At 42.3% G+C, this 20,179-nt stretch overlaps 1 protein-coding gene across 1 annotated transcript in view; it reads right to left on the bottom strand.

Annotated features, from left to right (window-relative positions):
• Window positions 1–20,179, bottom strand: part of FAM135B (family with sequence similarity 135 member B) — a 205,691-nt gene that overhangs the window by 22,617 nt on the left and 162,895 nt on the right. The window contains exons 13-16 of the mRNA XM_066578914.1: window positions 16,885–18,631; window positions 12,334–12,497; window positions 6,985–7,076; window positions 1,728–1,825 (exon numbers count right to left, since the gene is read on the bottom strand). Coding sequence (XP_066435011.1) covers window positions 1,728–1,825; window positions 6,985–7,076; window positions 12,334–12,497; window positions 16,885–18,631 — 2,101 coding nt within the window. The remainder of the gene's footprint in view (window positions 1–1,727; window positions 1,826–6,984; window positions 7,077–12,333; window positions 12,498–16,884; window positions 18,632–20,179) is intronic.

Genomic DNA, 20,179 nt, shown 5'->3' with positions numbered 1-20,179 from the left:
TGTAGAAGAACATGGTGGTAGTCTGGCAAATTTCTCTTACTTTGGCATTGAAAAGGTTAAATGTAAAAATAAAAGAAAACAATATGTAAATAAGTTTTCTGTTCTAAAACGGGAGGGTTACTGGATCCTAACTCTAGACAGCAGACATCCAAAGGGATTGAATTCCAAAACTGATTTGTTGTATATATATTAATTATTTTGTTATATTAGGCACCTATGTGAAACATATCAGTTTTGGTTGTGTTATGTTGCATTTTTCTCTATTTAAAAAAAATATATATATATTTTTTTTTTTTACATTTTTTTTTTTTTTGCAGGCTCATTGTTATGTCGCTATATACTAGAACTAATATTTGTTTTGGATAGATTTGGTTTAATTGCAAAGTTATAGGAAATTATGCAATTGACAAGGTATTATGATTCATATGCTTAATAGGAATATAACAACCTCTGGTATTGGATAAATACACTCACATAAAGTGAAATGCAATATGAACGAACATATGCCTATAGTTATAAAAAGCTAAAATGTATTGTGAACATATGCCTATATGCCTGGATATTCCTTGTACTATATATTATCAAATCAGTTTTCTATTGATGAATGTTGCATTGAAATGAAGTATTTGGGTCTAACTTTAGAATCCAGACATAAAATCAGGTTTTGGCTATTTCAGATAAGTATTCGCTGGAATAACAGGTAATAATAATTCATTGCCGTTTATAACAAGTAAGCTATTGATTAATATGGACTCCATCCACCACTGTTGTATAAAGACAAATGTTCTATACTAGTATCATCGTTTTGATAGACATGTGTTTTGGGCCAAAACTCTTCTCTAACAGATTGTGCATTATGTGTATCCATAAAATTGTGATTAAGTGATTTTTCAAACAAAATGACTTCCACCCTTAGGGAACGGGGTGAGAGGTGTTATGAAAGAGGAAACAAAGGGTCAATAATCAGGTGTTGTTTTTAATTAGTTTCACTATTTAAATAGGCTAGCAATGTTATTTGTAAGAGGTGATCAAGGCTCATGAGGAGCTGAAGCGAGTCCTCTGGACCTGGGATTTTTACATGCACGGATTACAATAAAAGGAGTTTTTTCTTCACGGCACTTCAAGTTCCGACCTGTTTGATTCTGTATCATGGATAAACTCCAAGCACTGATTAGGTAGAATGGGCGTCATCAATCAAGACCTAGCCCTGAAGCCGATATCCAGCATGCCGGGGCGAACTGAAGAAGGCTTGAAAAATAAGGGTCAACGCTGTAAATATGGAGTCTTTGCCCAAACTGGATGTGTTTGTTAATAAAAGTGTAAAGCTTATGAAATACTTATAATTGTACTTCAGTAACCATAGAAACATCTGACTGAAAGATCGAAAAACGCTGAAGCAACAAACTGTGAGAACCAAAATTGGTGTCCGTCTCAAAACTTCCGGCCATGACGGCACATCATTAAAAATAAAAACAGAATAAAAAAAAACCCTGTTTTTGACGTTCCCTTTGCATTATAGAATGATCAGACTCTTATCTCCCATAAGGCGGGGGGGGGGGGCGACTTCTATGAATGATGGGGAGATAAAAAGAAAACTTTCTCGGCTAGAGCTGTCAAGAATCTTGATGACTGGAGACGGCGCCCTGAGAAGACTTCTTGTCACGTAGACGGATATTTGAAATTCAGCAGATTCTGAATTGGGCCTGGCAGCGCCGCTGCGTCCTCACCTGATCCGTGAGATGGAGAGGTTGTACAGCTGAATGTGCTGAATAATTTCATCTATCAGCCTGTCAGTCATCGCATCAAAGTCTGCGAAGGTGTCGTTCTAAAGGAGGGAAGATTGAAAAATACCGTCATGTACGTGGGAAAGCAATAAATAAAGCAGGACACGCAGCGGAGCGTCCGCCGGTATATCTCCTGGTGGGCTCTGGCCCTTAGTTATGAATGGGTTAACAGCAGAAATAAACCCCCGAGCGGCTTGTTTACTAATACTTTCTAAGAGTTGGATAGTGCAAACTTAGACGAGACAGTCTTACAATCATCTAATATCACTGAATGATAAACAGACGTATTTTAAGGCCTTAGTCACACGGGCGTTTTTTCGCGCAATTTGCGGATCGCATGACGGATGCGCATCCGCAAATCGCGTGACCAGTGCGCGCAAGTCGCCCGCAAATCGCCCGAAAATCTGCTCCTAGCCGCATTTCATTAGAAACGGGCCGGAGCTGTCCAGCGCATTGCATTCAATGGAGACGGCAATAGAGCCGCCTCCATTTAAAGCAATGCGCTGCGGGCGAGCCCGGGATGAATTGTCGGTAAGGGCTTAAATATATAAGCCCTTCCCTGCAATTCATCCTAAAATGTGTTAAAAAAAAAAAAAAATTGTATACTCACTTCTCCCGGCAGCCGGAGTTCCGCGCGGCCGTCCTGCAGTGGGTGTGAAGGGGGTGTGAGTCAGACCTGCCCCCTGATTGGCTCAGCGCTGAGCCAATCAGAGGCATGCCTCACTCACACCCATTCATGAATTCATGAATGGATGTGAGTCAGACCTGCCCCTGATTGGCTCAGCGCTGAGAGGCAGCAGTCACTTACCCATTCATGAATTCATGAATGGGTGTGTGAGTGAAACCGGCCTCTGATTGGTCAGGGCTGTGACCAATCAGAGGCAGATCATTCAGCAGGCGGGGATTTTAAAGCCCCGCCGGCTGAATAGTGCCGAGAAGCAGTTCAGGAGAACTGAAAGCGGCCGCGGCTGGACTCCGGCTGCAGCGGAAAGGTGAGTATACAATTTTTTTTTATTTTAACACATTTCTGGATGAATTGCAGGGAAGGGCTTATATATTTAACCCCTTCCCGACAATTCACCCCGCGCACGCCGGCAGCCCATTGCTTTCAATGGAGCCGGCTGTATTGCCGGCTCCATTGAATTCAATGGGCAAACATCGTTCTCCTCTGTCACAGCTGTTACAGCTGTGGCAGAGAAGAATGATTTGTCTTCTATATGTTCTCAATGGGGTCGGCGCTGCTGCCGCCGGCCCCATTGAGCGCATATAGAGAAGAGAACAGGAATCGCAGATCGCAGATAGGTGCGATCTGCGATTTTTTGTTCTATAATTTATCGGACGAGCGCATAAAAAGCGCTCATGTGTCCGATACCATTGCAAAGCAATGGTTTTATAAAATCGCCGGACGCATGCGCAAATCGCGGCTAAAAACGCCCGTCTGACTAAGGCCTAAGACTCTCCAGTAAGACTCTCCAGTCTAAGTTTGCACTGTCTAATTTTTTGGCGCAATGTAGGCCACACCTTTTATCAGATAAATCAGAAAAACTGTACGAAAGTCTCTAAAAACACGTGATAAACGTGACGCATGTAAGACAGTTTTCTGACATAATTTACGCCAGAGAACCGTCATATCTTGAATAGTAGATGAGGCCCAGATTCGTATACAAATAGTTTATGCCGAAAACAGGAAAAAGATCCAACAAGCTTGCCAATTTTTCCCCCCGAGTGGGCGTGGCCAGCTTCTGTCAATATTTCTAACACATTTATGAAGCGTTACTACCAGAAAGTGGCGGTAAAAACTGGTGCTTATAAAACCTAATGAAAGTTAGTGGAAATGAAGAGACATTTGGAGCAAACGTTTTGGTGTAATATCTGGCACTGTATAATATTTGGCACTGTATAATATCTGGCACCGTGTAATATCTAGTACCATGTAATATCTGTCACCGTGTAATATCTGGCACTGTATAATATCTGGCACTTTATAATATGGGGCACTGTATAATATCTGGCACTGTATAATATCTGGCACCGTGTAATATTTAGTACCGTGTAATATCTGGCACGGTGTAATATCTAGTACCGTGTAATATCTGTCACCGTGTAATATTTAGTACCGTGTAATATCTGATACCGTGTAATATCTGGCACAGTGTAATATCTAGTACCGTGTAATATCTGGCACAGTGTAATATCTAGCACCGTGTAATATCTGGCACTGTTTAATATCTGGCACTGTGTAATATCTAGTACGGTGTAATATCAAATCTCCCCCACTCCACCCAGCAATGCCCCCCAAAATAGCCTGTCTCCTTACACTATCCTACGAAAACTAGTTGGACATCTGAGCAAGTAGTCATTATTTCCATGTGTTAATACTTAGTGGGGCTCCTGTGGCCCTAATGACATTGGATACTTCCTGTGGCATATTTTCTACTAACATCTGATGCACTTCAGCTGGTATTTCCCTCCATTCATCCTGTAAACGTCTGGCGAGCTCTTTCGAAGCAGATGGACACTATTCATATTTCCTGACTTGATGTTTCAGTTAGTCCCAGAAATGTTCAGCAGGGTTCAGGTCGGAACTCTGTGCAGCCAGTCCAATCATGGAACATCAATGTGCTCAAACTGACGTTAAACAGTGTTGGACTTGTGACAAGGCGCGTCTTATTGGAAGTATGGCTAACCTTTCCCAGAGTATTGCCACACTGTCAGCCACACATTACTGTCTAGAGTGTCAAGGTACAGCCCCACGTTCATGGTTCTTGTCACTACAACCAATGGACCCTACATAAATGTTGGTACAACACACTCAGGCAGAAGGCATTCTCCAGCATCCTCCGCGTCTATCCAATCTGAATATGGAGTAGTGTGATTCGTCACTCCACAGAACGTTCCTCCATTGTTCGTGTAGCATCCCATAGGGAGACCCCGGACACCTGACAGACGTGAGGAGCTGGGAGGGTAAAGTGATGGCTTGTCACGGCGGCACTTACTAGACTACTTTCTGGAGTGTGGTCTGTCATAAGGCAGAAGGATAATGTTCAATGTACAGTGTAATATCTGCTTGGGACACTAGATGGCAGTTGAAGAGAAGCAAAGCAAAGCCAAGAGAATGAATGGAAACAATAAGGGCTACATTGAAGTACAGCTTTGAAGGGATAACATGTAGCCAAGGCCAGAGTATACCTGCAGGCCACCATACAAACCCCTATGATAGGGAATGCCAATAAACAGGAGAATGGGGGTTTTAGTTGTCACGGGTGACGCCACTATTCCTACACGCCAGTATATAAATAAATGCAGACACAGGCAGTCTTTGAGTACCTCGGGTCCCTGGGAACATTTGGAGCCTGGTAGAAACTTTACTTTGGCAAACTTGAAAACAATTATTACAAGGCAGTCTCATTAAAGTCTTTACAGTGCAGGCAAGACAAGAGATCAGAGGTCAGGGAGGAAACTCAGGATGACTTCGGTCCTGTAGTCAATCTGCCAGGAACTGCTCCCTGAAGGGGAACACTCCGCAGGAGGAAAGAGGGTAGGGTCACTCCACAGACACTCTGACAGCAATTATTAACTTGAAGTACTTTCACCCAGCCTTGAAGACACGTGGGTGTAACAGTAAAGGGTGTACCTCTACACGGTGATCCTAGCACTTGACAGCCACATAGGAAAGCTTGAAGATTGATTAGTATCTCTGCACTGGCCTTGTCTGGAGAATTACTTGCAATTGCTCTCTCTCTATTGGGGGCTCACTCCACTCATATCCAGAATACAGACAGCATGGCATATCTCTCCTATGCTTCCATCTTCACCACAAGGAAGCTGAAGGTGCTTCCCTGTGGCTCTGTGTTAGGTGATAGCCAAGATGAAACACAAGATGAAGACCTCTTCCCACTCTCAAGCACTCCCATTTATACCTACTCATGTACCACATGACATGACATCACTGATATATTTACATGCAGACTATGATTTTATTAAACTTAAAGGGGTTGTCTTGCGGCAAGCATCAAAATTTTACATTACCCCATTCCCCCTGTCACCCCCCTGGCATAAAATAGCAAATTAAAGCGGTTTTTAAACCGCTTGCTACTCACCGATCCGACGAAATAAGGAGTTTAAAAAATCTTCTGCCTAAGATGGCCGCTGGTCCTTTCCCAGGGCTGCACTGCGGTTTTCTCCCATGGTGCACCGCGGGTCTTCTCCCATGGTGCACCATGGGCTCTGTGCGTTCCATTGCCGATTCCAGCCTCCTGATTGGCTGGAATCAGCACACGTGACGGGGCGGAGCTACGATGACGACGCGCTGACCAGCTCTCCGGCACGAGCGGCCCCATTCACCAGGCAGAAGACCGCACAGCGCAAGCGCGTCTAGAAAAGCAAGAAGCCAGCGAAATTAGACGGAGCCATGGAGACGGGGACGCCAGCAACGGAGCAGGTAAGTGAATAACGTCTGTATGGCTCATATTTAATGCACGATGTACATTACAAAGTGCATTAATATGGCCATACAGAAGTGTATAGACCCACTTGCTGCCGCGGGACAACCCCTTTAACCTCTCAAGCGCCGCAGCTGTGCAGCACACACACTAGATATGACAGGATAGCTTTGCACAGTGCATCAACATAGGACAAACATGCATGACATTTATGGAGGGGACCAGGATGATGTACTGCGCCACTACACTCGCATGTCCAGTGACGTCCACTATTGTAGACTGCCCAATGCATTGCGCTTGGTAATGGATGGCTTGCGTACAGCAACATAACCCGTGTATCCAATGGTGTGCAGTTTCCGTTACCAACTATGGCTGATAAGTCCATGGGTCTCATGTCATGTAGTGTAGCTTAGGACATGTGATATGCTAATAAAATACGATCTCTTCTACTGATAATGGTGTCCAAACCCTTTTGGTAGGATAGTGTATGTAAGTCTGCTCACCTCCCTCTGTCTACTCTTCCTGGCAACCAATAATTGTAAGACATATTTCATCTACCACCCTTTAAATTCCATTCGATATAATAAATTAAATCTGTACTTTTCACGGACCAGAAATTGTAGCAGGAAGCTGAATTCCCATTTTTCCTAGACAGGATGTTGCTCCTTGGAGGAGGGGTGTTAATATATCAGCATTTCCTCATTGCTCACTAAAGTTCTAGTGTTGGAAATGTTTTCAATTTCTGTACATTCCCTTACCTGATTTTTTTCAGACATCAGGAAGTCCAGATTTGCTCCTGGTAAGCCCAACTCAAGAAATGTTTTGACCAGCCGAAGGTCTGCGCTGTTACCTGGAATCAGAAGGTGCAAATGTAAACTTTGATGTCAGACTTTCCAGAACTTTCCATTCACGATTTGGTTTCTGCATATTCATGTAAAAGTATTACAATGATCTGTGTTACACTTGGTGTTCAAGGGTTAATATAGCTTAGGCCGAAGCTCATGAAGCGGCATACGCTGGACTGAAGTGTTTTTGATACTGGGAGGGGTTGAGTTTTCCTGAAGACCATATTTAGTCATTGTATCAACTTTTCTTAGGGTGTATTCACATGGGGGAGAATATTGCATAAAATACAACCCGTTATTTGCTGTAGGTGTTTTAGATACGTGATTTTTCTCTTGCAGCAATGCTGTAAGACGGAAACATTGCTGCATGCTCCATTTTCGTGCAAATCTCACACAAGAACAGAACATGCAGATATGGTCTCCCACACATCACATGAACACTCAGTGCTATGCGAGTCGTACCCGTCTTGTTATCGTTCATATGAATGCACCCTTACTCCTATCAAATGTAGATAATGTACGCACACACCACATTATGAATTCATTCATCAGTGTTAGACTTTGTAATAATTTGCTCCTTTTGTGGTGTTATCTCCCGTGATTGGAAACTACACCTTTCTTTGTTCTATTTTAACTATAAAGTTAAAACTGAGCTGGTCCCTCAGTAAGAGCACAGTGGTGACTTCACACAATTTATGTGTCTTGTTATTTTTCTGATGATAATCGTTAATTAATTTGGACAAATGAGAAAAATCAGATCCCAATAACATAGTATTTTAGGCTGAAAAAAGACTTATATCCATCCAGTTCAGTCTATTACCCTCCCCCTTTCCAATGTTTATCCAGAGGAAGGAAAAATAGAACCCAACAAGAAGCTATTTTTCCCCATTTAAGGGAAAATAAATTCCTTCTGGCAATTGGAATAATCCTTGGACCAACAACCCCTATGAAGTAATTAATGATTGTAACAGGTAATATTGTAATGCTCAGCCTTATTACCGATTCTGAATTTAAAGAAGCAATCCAACATTCATATTCCAGCTAAGAAGCTTTCAGTTTTAGTCTTGTCTTTTTTATTTAAAAATAGAGTAAACTTAGGACTAATTGATAAAACTAAAGTAAGACTTGACCAGAGGCTTTCTTCTTTCTGTATTTCTCAATCATCTGACTGATATCTAAATACTCATAAAAAGAGAACATTTCATGGGAGATTATCCCTTTTCACTAGCAAATGATAGACAGTATTACAAACAAGCGAAAGAAGGAGGTGGAGTTGGAAAGACCCAACGCGCCATGCCGGTGAGGTCTGTCATAAGGCAGAAGGATAATGTTCAATGTACAGTGTAATATCTGCTTGGGACACTAGATGGCAGTTGAAGAGAAGCAAAGCCAAGAGAATGAATGAAAACAATAAGGGTCACAGTGAAGTATAGCTATACATAGAGCAGTAGTTCTTAACCTTTTTCAGTCCAATGCCCCATTTAGGTATTGGGATAGTGGCCAGCTCCCCCCAAGCCTTACTAGTTTAAACCCAGTCAAGGTTTACCTAGTTTACAAAGCTGAAAGTACAAATTAAAATACTGAATACTTATTTTCGAAAATTTGACAGTGTTTAACAGATTAGCATTAACCCTTTCCAATCCACTGTCTGACGTCTGAAGACATTCTGATTGAAGGCTGTACAGCTCCGATGTCGGAAAACGTCTGGCAGGGTTTTCTTACTAAATATTACTGGCCACTCTGTTGTCAGGGGCCTCTCCAGCATGTCCCATACTGCAGTACTGACTCTAGCCAGCAGATGGCGCCATTGTATAATGGCAGAAAGAGAAAGCCCCCTAGGAAACCCTCAATCCAAAATTGGATTGCAAAGGGTTAATTGTGAAACTATGTCTCTAAAAATTACCAAAGAAGTATTATAGTCAGCTAAATATTAGCTGCTAAAATGTAGATGCTAAATATGTAGAAACAGGTTAATTGTGGATACAATAATATATAGGTGTTATTGCAGAAGGTAATTTTTGGGGGAAGCAAGCAATAATACCATCTTTATTTATCATTCAATAGAAACGTAAATCGTATAAAGGAAATGCAAGATACACCTTAATCATAATGGTCAGAAGACTAATTAAAATGCAAGAACAATGAAATTCGACTAATAATAATAATGTTCGTCACAATCAATCTGTCATTAATGGCTGCCTGGGGCCTGATAAGCGGACGCCAATTTCGTGATATCTGGATTTATCTTTGTCAACAGCATTCTCAAGTCGCCCCTTACACATATCTGAAGTTTGTCTCTTGCTTTTGTCAGGAGCTGCTGAACTGCGCTGAAGCCCCTCTCCACTAAGTAGATGGAAAAGCTAACACAACCACAAAATCATTCATAGCCATATTGTTGGAGAAGTGGTTGGGCTTTGCTATCATGTTTCAAGTCGATCAACTTCTCTTGTAAGCTGGCATGAAATTCCCCTGCGTATGCTGAAAATGGATTGAGTACCCACATTGGTATTTCAAGGGTAGAACGATCATGAAACCTAGTTTGCATGTCTTCTTTGGCTTGTATGAGGTGTGAAGTCTGCATCTTGAAGATTGTTTCTGTCTTTGCATGAAATTTCTTGAAGACTCGGAAACTGACAGAGCTTAACTCAGGTTATTGGTATGAAGGTCCAGTTTGGCAGTGAAGGAAGAGATTATACATTTAGCCTTAATGAAATTCATTTTGTCTGATTGTAGCTTTGTGTTGACATTGTTGAGTTTGTCAAATATGTCTGCAAGATAGACAACGTCAAGATGCCGTAGTTTGCTTGCATCACAAAGCCTTGGGTCAAGTGGCCAAAGAAACTCGATTACTGTGACAAAAAGTTTGTGGAAGCGTCGTAAGAACTTTCCTCCTGACAGCCACCTCACTTCGGTGTGTAGGAGTAGATATTTGAATTCTTTGTCATGGTCTTGACAGAGCTTGTGGAAAAGACGTTTATTCAAAGAGTGCGCTTTTATCTTGTTAACAGCATTAATTACAGAGCTCAGAGAATTATGCAATCTCTCACATAAATGTTTAGCAACAAGGTGCTGCCGATGGATCACACAGTGGACTGCCATTATGGTATAGCAGATTTTAAATGGGCTATAAATCCACTAAATCGACCAATCATGGATACAGCTATGTCGGTTGCACGAGCAAGTACATTTGTTAAAGGGATGTTTTTTTCTTGGAGAAATTCTTCCACTCTTTTGTATATAGAGGAGCCTTTCGTGTCGGTGGTTAAATTTCTGGTAAACAACAGTTCCTCCACTACCTCTTCATTCCAATTAATGAAACAAATGTAAGCTAGCAGCAATGCTTCATTGTCTCTAACCATTGACTCCTCAATTTGCATTACAAATTCTGTGTTCTTTCACATTCAAAAGCATTTCTTCCACATCAGCAGCCATCTCGTCAATTTGGTGTCATTATTCAAAGGAATCGATTTCACCATGGCACGTGTGTCAGGCCCCAGCACAGTACTGACAATCTCTTTAACTGCGGGTAACACAAGTGTTTCACAAATGGTATGTGATTTGCCACATTGCGCTGTTAATAAAGAGACTAGGAAGCAAGGAGGCCTTTGTCAGCATTGAGAGCAGATTTTACAAATAGCTTGCCTACGGTGCTGCGGTTCTCAGATTTTGACTTTAAACCTTGGAAAAATGAAATAGGGTTACCCATTTCTTCTTTTCAGCCATTTTTAAAAAATATGCTTCAAGAATGCACTGCTTCTGTCACTCTATCATATATTGATGTATGACTTTTATAACTCCATGAATCCGCTACAGATCAATCACACTGGATATCCTAAAGAACAATCTAACCTGCTGTATTCCATAATGCCGCTGATTGGCTGGAACTTTCAATTGTGTGGGTCTCTGGGAGTTGTAGTTTATATCAGTGTTTTGAAAAGACACTTGGAGTCCACTAAGACTACAACTCCCAGAGACCCACACAAGTGAAAGTTTAAAGCGGTTCCAGCCAATCAGTGGCATTATGGAATATAGCAGGTTAGGCTGTGCTGTAGGTTATCCAGTGTTATGAAGTGTAATTGATCTGTAGCGGAATCATGGAGTTATAAAAGTCATACACTATATGATAGACATGGGCAGGCTGCACACAACTGCCATTACATGGAAGTGATTCGTATGGAAATAATTGCCTCGGTTTTCGTCGGTTTCAGATTTCACCTATTGTTTTCGGACCGGTTATCGATGAAAAGCGAGGCATCACTACTAATTTTTAGAAAAACGCAGTTACTAGATGAAAAAAAAAATCAACAAATCAAACACAGAACGCCCCCCTACCTCCCCCTTTATGTTCCAACGCCACCCTGCTACCCCTTTTTATTCCCTTGAAAAGTAAACGCGCCCCCCAGAGGGCAATACCGCCCACGATGAGAACCACTGACATAGAGGAACACACAGGGGGCACCGGGGCACAAGCTGAGTGACTCACTAGCAGGATTTGCTAGGTAGACACCTTTCCTGCACTTGGACACAGCAGCGCTGCATCAGCGGCTCAGTTGTCACAATGCTGCAGCTCTCCTCCAGCTGACAGTCAGGCGACCAGTCTCTTTCCAGCTCTCTTTTTCACAATGAACACTTATGCTAATTTCACATGGTGAGTGGGATATTGTGTCGTGAAACTCAGCCCAATATCGCACTCGCCAACATGCGATTTTTTTCATGGATGCAAGGTGTTTTTGTGTTAAATCCGCCTCGCATCACTTCGGGGAAGTAGCGTTCCTCCAGCGTGGCTGACAGCTGCGGCGGAGGATCACGGAGTGTTTCCCATTGCTTTCAATAGGAAACATTGCATCACACTCATGTGCACCGGGCACACGGCGCAATGCTTTACCATTGAAACACTGGGCGATGTGGGGGCACGCCCAAAGATAGGACATGCCATGATTTTTTTGTGCTCCAATGTGTGAAAAAAAACCGCTCATGTGTATGATCCCATTCAGAAGAAGATGGCAGAATTGCATTTTCTTCCCATTTTACTCCACTTGGGAGTTTTAAAAAGTTTTCCAGTAAATGATGTGGAACAACAAATGGTACCACTGATAAAAAATACAACTTGTTCTGCAAAAAATAAGCCCTCATGTAGCTATACCAATGGAAAAAAATATATATATACACACACACGATATGAATAAAAACATAGGCTACGTCCTTAGGGGGGTGAAATAAACTCTTTTTCAACACCTATCACTGCAGTCCCAGTTGTATTACCGTCCAGTCCATGCACACAGACTACCAGGTGGATTCCGTCTTCCAGATGTTCCTCCTCCTCCGGGGGAAAGTACGGTATATCAGAAGCCAGGGCAGAGAGCTCGCTGTACAGGAAACCTTCGAATTTCAGATGTTTTCTAAACTTTTCTTTAGCCTGATAAAAACTAGAAAACAGACTTATTAACAGCTTGTTTATGGAAGCAAAGCCACTTTCTGTTAGCCAGGATCTTACTTTCAGAGGTGTATTCTAGAACTTTTATACTGACAATCTGTCCTTAAGATAGATCAATGTCAGGTTCGTGAGGGTCCGATTTCTGACACCCCCACTGACCAGCTGTTTGCAGAAGCCTCGGTGCAGTGGAGCTAGCACAGCTCCCTACACTGTGCGGAGGCCTGGAATGGTACTGCAAGCTCATTCTTATTCTCTTGAAGGTCTTAATAAGTTTTCCCATGTTAAGACGTTCCTCTCTTTACCACAAATAAGGAGGGTAATACTAGTTCCTCAAGTACAGGCCAGACTGCCACTGCGATGAGGGAGGTCTACATTACATGGACCGATAAATTGTTCTGATTGCTGCTTCCGGCGTAAATGCATGCCCCGACTAAATGACAAGAATTCATTACTTTCTCGTTTGTTGTTCCGTTATCTATACACAGAAAACTGAACAACGAATCGGCCCGTGTAAACAGGCAGTATCGTTTATGGACAACTGTCTGTTTACTGTGAATGGAGGCGGTGGACTGGAATTAACCCTCCACCTTTATTAGTTGATTGATAATTGTTTCTATGTAAAAGTAGGTGGGTTTAGAGGGGTTTAAACAATTTCACATCTACCGCCCCAACCAGTGCATGTGTAGTGGCCCAGAGTTAACGGGGCCCCTCCATAAGCATGAATACATTTGTCTTGTGTCTATGTTTTGTCGGTGTCCTCTATGTTGCATGAATGTGATGTATATTGCACCTCTGCAGCACTGAATGGGTTACTGTCTGGGTTACATCTGGAAAATGTATCTTGTTATGCGTCATGTGACCATGTTATATATATGTGCGATTGCAAGGTGTATGCAAGAGAGAAGTTTTGTAAGGAGTTCTGCAAGAGAGACTGAGTCTATACCAGTTAGTCTGAGAGAGCCTAGGAGTGGAAGCAGGGAACTTCTGTTGAGTAGGAGAGACTGTGCCTTCTCTTGTGTGGAGCCCCAGAATGGAAGAAGCTGATTGATTGCCTTGTGTATGCCCTGGGCCCAATTCACCCAGGCCCTCCTGCTATTGACCTGGTGGACTGAGAGAGTGAGAGAAGCTGCCATGCAGTGCTGAGTGCCCTTCCCTAAATGTGAGTGTTGACCGGTAGAGAGGTGGAGAAAGAGAGAAGGAGAGTGGCCGGGAACAGAACCCCACAGATTACTTGGACTGTGGACTCATCTGTCATCCTGTGATTCCTCCCTGTCACACCACTAATGTGTTTGCACCAGTGTCCTGATGGCTTGTCTAAATTGTTTAGACTGTTAATCGTTGGAACAAGTAAACAAGCTTAACCGACCATTCCTGGTTCTGCTCTGAAATGTTATCCCTGTGTGTGGACTCTTTATTAACAACATTTGGATTCACCGCAGAGGATGGAATGGTGGCGTCATGAGTAACAAAAAGACCTTTAAGGAAACTGCTACTTGGGTTACCCTGTGAAATTCCCCCAGCAGTAACTTGGACGGGTCCCGTGCTACCCCCAGGGGAGGAGATGTAGAGCCCTGTGATAAGGCCTCAATCTACCACGCTATCTCCTTGGCTGTGGGCCCGCTCCTGGGACGCTGCACATGAGAAGCATTTCCCTCAGCATTCCCGCACACCTGGTTGCAATAGGTTTTATTCAGTTTTTTGCATTAGTGTTGTGGTCTACCGGGGTTTCTCTGCCTTAGTTGTAGCTGTAGATGTTTGTATCTGTACTTTTCATGGCAGCTCCTGGGGGAGTCCTTGAAGTTGGTAAAATAGTACTTGAGAAGCATCGTTGGTATGCATCGCCAATGATTTATTGTTGTGGTCTAACCTGTCTGGCTCTACGTTGGGGGCTCCATAGGATATTATCCATTAAGACCAGGTTGTTGTTTAACAAATGGCATTTGCAGGTGTTCTTGGTGTCTACAAGCAGGTTTATGGATGGGGATAAATCAGTGTGGCCAGATTGTTGCCAGGCATTTTGTAACGCCAAGGATTGTCCCGTCCTCTTATCTCATTGTTTCTGTTCAGATTTGTTGTTAGAGTAGTTGTCAGCCCTACTTGGGTTTTTGGTTGGGAATTTCTTGAGGTGTCAAAATGTTAATTGTTGTTTTATAGAAAGGGTCTTTTTTGATAGAAAGATCTTTAATCCAATCTCCTGGTCAAAGTGTAGTGGCCCAGAATGTCTATTCCTGGCCCCCCCATAAATGTCATACATGTAATGTCTTTTGTGTAGATGCACTGTGCAAATTGTCTAGTCTCCTGTTATGTGTATTGCACAGCTGCAGCAAGTGAGAGGTTAATCTTTGCATAAGACTGTGAGATGTCGGCAAATGTATCAATTTATGTCCTTTCATGTGGTCTGTGAGAGATTATAAGTATGAGTGATTTGGCTGTGGTAGGAGTTAGAGATTCAGTCAGGGGAGAGAGTCCGTTCATCTTCTTTAACAGTAGAGAGGAGTGGAGTGCCAGCCACATGGGGGTACCTTTAACCCTCATGTGCTGAAGAGATGGAAGAAAAGGAGCGGTTCCTGAGAGTCCATAGAAAGAAAGTGAGGGAAGTAAGAGAGAGAGTTTGAGAATAAGCGTGAAGTGAGAAGACTGAGATCACCGTGCAGAGGTACTATACCCAAGAGTGTCTGTGGAGTAACCCTACCCTATCCTCCTGTGGAGAGTTCCTCTTCCAGGAATGGTTCCTGTCAGATAACTTGGCCTGCAGGACCATTGTCATCCAGTGTTTTCTCCCTAACCTCCAATCTGCTGTTTTTCCGGCACAGCTGTCTTTTGCATTTGTGCCTTGTATCACGTTTATCAAGTAAAGTTTTGCTAGGCCCTGACCATTCCCAAGAACCTGAGCTACATTACACAGTCTGTGCCTACTTTATTTACAGCCGAGAGTCATTCCGGTGGGTAACGGAACGGTGGCGTCACCCGTGACAACCTTATCTCCTGTTCTTATGTTTATTGGCCATCCCTCTCCTAGGAGTTTCCAGAAGAGGCCCAGCCTTGCGCTGGCTGAGGCTGTGTGTGTCCCTCCAGGAGGGAGCCTGATAAGTGCCACTGTGACAAGTGACCACTCTAGCCTCCCAGTTCCTCAACATATGCCCTGTGTCTGGAGTCACTGCTGCAAAAGTATTTAGTTTACTATAACTAAATGGGGTTTAAGTTATATGCAACGCGACTAAACTTACTCGGGTCATGATGTGGTTGCATAAGAATCTCCTACAAGCAACCAAAAGTCAATGAAAAGAGAGTCATTTAGCATACATATTTGAATGAGGAGGGGTATTCAATGGGTGCAAAAGTATCCACAGGCACCATTTCAGTTGGACATCTAATAGCTGTGCTGTGACAGGGGTTGTGCAAAGTTCTAAAGTTAGCCCCTATTCACTGGGTTAATGATCAGTGGGGGTACGACAGTAGGAGCCCCCACCAGTCCTGAAGGTCCCCTTATAAATGGAGTGGAAGTCGTGCATGCTCTGTCATTCAATTCCTATCAAATGCACGATCATAGGAAATTGCCAAGTAGAAATGCTTGGCAATCTCGGGGACTCCCATTGAAATGAATGGAGCAGCGCATACAGCACCTCTATTCCATTCCTGTGAGGTCCTTCAGGACCTCAATTTTAGAACTGGTGGAGATTCAGTGGTCCGACCTCTACCAATAAAAAAAAGTTATTCCCTGTCCTATGGATAAGGAATAACATTATAATTTGACACAACCCCTTTAAATAGTCCTATCCTGTGAATAGGCGATAACATTATAACTTGGCACAACCCCTTTAAATAGTCTTCTATGCCTAGATTACATATACATGGGGGTACCCAAAAGAAACAGGGGTCTTCTTCTGGTGGGCGAGCTGTTACTAGTACAAGTTCCTGTTGCTAGGTGAATGTTTGCAGAGCCCTTCTGAAGCGGTTGTTGGAGAATGCTGTGTTTGGGGTTTTTTTCAACAAGTTGATCAGTTTTTCACCTATTTTGTGATGGCTAAGTCATACGAACAACGTGAAGTTGGGAAATTTTATTTCTTTTTCTCAAAGTACTAGTAAAAAAAAGCCACACAATGCAAAATCTGGTGAATATGGAGGGTAAGCTAAGGGTTTAACACCGTTTTTCTTTAAAAATTACTTAACACTCAGCACTGCGGTGAGAATGAAGCTGTCAACTTCCTACAGAACTCAGCACAATACATGAGCACTAAGACCCAGCTTACAGCGGATCGTTAGGGTCCCAGGCAGAAGACCCTCACCAATCTATTGTTAATGGCCTATACTAAAAATAGGCCATAAATAGTTTACATCTGGACAACCCCTTTAAGGAACAAAGTCATTCTGTATCTCACCTGAACATTCTTTCATTATTCTCTTCATTCGTATCAGATGGATCTTCAGAAATAACCCCAAAAGATCCCAAAGGTTGTCTCGTTATCGGGAATAACACTTGTTTAGCAGAAAACCCAGGAATCACAGGAGAGTCTTTTTGTATCGAAGAAAAAGGTAAACAAGTGGCCGTGCAAGATACTGATAGATTAACCATTTCAACGCCACGTCTTCCATCCATTGCAATAACTGTTGACCCCCCCGAGTTTGACTCAGATACAGATGTACAGGCACTCCTATTTGCTTTATTTTTTTGATCCGCTTCACATAACTCGTGATCGGAACCTGAATCAAACAACTGATCACTACTTGAGTCCTCTGTGAGTTCAATCTCATGCAAAAATGGGAATTCATCCATGTTTTCTTTGAATGGAGACATTATGGAGGTATCATTGTGGACAGTATCTCCTTCCAATATGGAGGCTATTGCAAAGCTTGTTGAGTTTAACACTCCGGGTACTTTACTTAGGCATTCAGAGAAACATTCATTCTCCTGGATGTTTGGATTGCACAGAATTGATGGCCCATAGAGGTCATCTTCATTAAACCCAAGTTTATCAGCCTCCAAGTATAAGTTCTCCAAACTACTATTGGAATTGGATATTAAACCTTGAACCTCAATTTCTACTAATGACGACTCAACCGTTGTAGTAAGAGTTCCTGATGACCCTATTACATCAGTCCTCTCGACGTTGTAGCTCTTTGCGGAAACTTCCTCTTGATCATCTTCATTCACCACATTTTTGGACAAGGAATCATCTATTGACTCCTCTGGACTGCTGATTTGTGGTGCAGAAACTGACTTTGTTAATTTTGAAAGCTCTACCTCATGCTCCTCCTCTTCAAATGGTAAAGAATTAATGGAACTCAAAGAGGCCTGAATCCCGCTTGGTAAACTCGTGTTACTTTCCGTTTTTCCAGCTTCGAAGGAATTGCTATGCATTTCATGCTTCTTGGACAAGTGATGAAGAAGTTGCTTATCACAAGATAAGTCCATTTTTCTGGTTCGGATATCACACCATGCTACAGAGCTTGGCTCACTCTCAATTCCAGAGTCTGATATGACTGAAGAGGACCTTTTGATGACACCAGACATCAATGGAAACTCATCATTCTTGTCGTGGAAACTCTTTGCAACAATGGCATTTTTCAAAGATCTGCTGATTAATTCGGTGCTGTTGCTTTTGGAAAGTATGTGAACACCTTGATGTAACCTTTTGGTATCTGAACATAGATCAGGCTTACAGTCCCCACCAAGCTCTTGCATTGCAATAAAAGATGGGTCATCCCGAACAGTATCCAACTCTAGCATAGACTGGTGGCCTTTGTCTACATTTAAAGTAGACACTTGTTGATTAGATGAGACACGGACATGACAATCCAATTCACCAGGCATTACTTCATCGTGCCTAAAGCCATCTGACTCTTTAACTCTTTGATCTTCAGTAGCTAATTGCTCTATGTTTTGCATTGATAAATTAAGGTCCGTGACGGACATGACGTCTTGGTTTCCAGTCGTTCCTTGAAAGCTGGGCGTTGGAGGCTGATCTGTATCAATGCTGTCTGGGATATCAATACATGGACTTGATTTCTCGAAAGAAGCATTTTCATGAACCGTGGTAGTCTGAATGAAATGATTGCTCGGGTTATTGTTTAATGGATTCTCAGAATCCTGTTCCCTTTCAGTTTCCGGTTCCGAACATTTGACACCTGCAAGATATCAAAGACGAAATACAGGAACAATTAAAAGATGTTCAGCTTTATTTGCATCTGTTTGTCCTCCCATTTCCAGAGCCATAACTTTTCACTTTTCCCCCTGACAGAGCCGTAGGAGGGCTTGTTTTTTCGGGATGAGTTGTATTTTTAATGCTGCCATTTAACGGACCGTGTAATGTATAGAAAAACATCTCAACATTTGTAAGTGGGAAGAAATGGAAAAAAAATGCAATTTCAGCGTTCACAGTACAGTAAAAATAAGATGAACTTTGTTCTGGGAGTCGGTACGATAACGGTAATACCAAATTTCTATAGTTTTTAAAAATGTTTTTCTATTTTTAAAAGTAAATACATTTTTTCTAAAGCGAAAATTGCTTTCCGATGCCATATTCTGAGAGCCGTCATTTTTTTTCATTTTTTCGTTGCTCTGGTTATGAGGGCTCATGTTATTTAGACAGACCTATATTTTTTATTAAAAGGTTGAGAAACGTCTTTTTAATCACTTTTTAGTCATATTTTTGGGAAGCTGAGCTTCTAAAAAGAAAAAAAATAAATTGTTATTCTGGCATTGTGTCCTTTTTTATGGCCTTCGTGCAGGATAAATATTGTGATATTAATAGTTCAGACTTTTATGTACATAGCAATACCAAATGTGGGGGGGGGGGGGGTTCTTAATGGTTTCATTTTTCTATAGGGAAAATGGGAAAAGGGTGTTTTTCTTTTAGTTTTAATCTGTTTTTGTTTTTTTCAACCGTTAAGAAAAACTTTATTAAATCTCTTTTTACAAAGATTCAATTAAGTTTTTTATTCATATATAGTCGCCACAAAGGACTTTAACTTACGATCATCTGACTGTTTGTACTATATACTGCAAAACATCTGTATTGCAGTATACAAAAAATTTTTGTTGTTACCTTTCAAGCCCTGCCTTGAGCAGGACTTGATAGGCATCTAAGAGTGGCAACCCTTGGAGCTTCCAGTAGGCTCCGGGCTGCCATGCAAGCCCATAGGCACCTCTGCAGGTGGTGCCAATGGAGTGTGGGAAGAGGTCCCTCCTTCTGCTCACTGTTTATATGCACAGTCAACTTTGATCAAGGTAGTTACTAGCAGCAGTCAGCTATCAGAAACAGCTGGTAGCCACCAGGTATGGAGTGGATTCGGCTCACAAGCACGATCTGTAAACCCTTCAGGACCGCACAATATTTATAGTTGTTCAGCGGTCCTGAAAGGGTTAAGTAAAGGCTAAGCTTGCCTGGGGCCTCCGAGCTACTAGAAGTTACTTCACACACATAAAGAGACTATGGAACCTTTTAAAAGAAGGCACCAAATGCTATAAAATACACACTTTGTCAAAAAGAAATCAAGTCCCTAAAAAGAGTTGTAATTTTTCTGCAAAACCCGTCCTGCAGTTCCATCTCAGGCACATATGCAAATGATGAGAGTTGTGTTTAGATAGACAGTCTTGTCAACTGAGGTCCTAAAAGTGGTTTCCCCCTTGTCCTATAAGAGGCTCTCGGGGGCCCCTTGTATGTAGTGACCTCT

The sequence above is a fragment of the Eleutherodactylus coqui genome, chromosome 9 (assembly GCF_035609145.1).
Source record: "Eleutherodactylus coqui strain aEleCoq1 chromosome 9, aEleCoq1.hap1, whole genome shotgun sequence".
Taxonomy (NCBI): Eukaryota; Metazoa; Chordata; class Amphibia; order Anura; family Eleutherodactylidae; genus Eleutherodactylus; species Eleutherodactylus coqui.
Note: the sequence above shows the minus strand (reverse complement) of the source record. Positions and strands in the feature narration are given on the sequence as shown.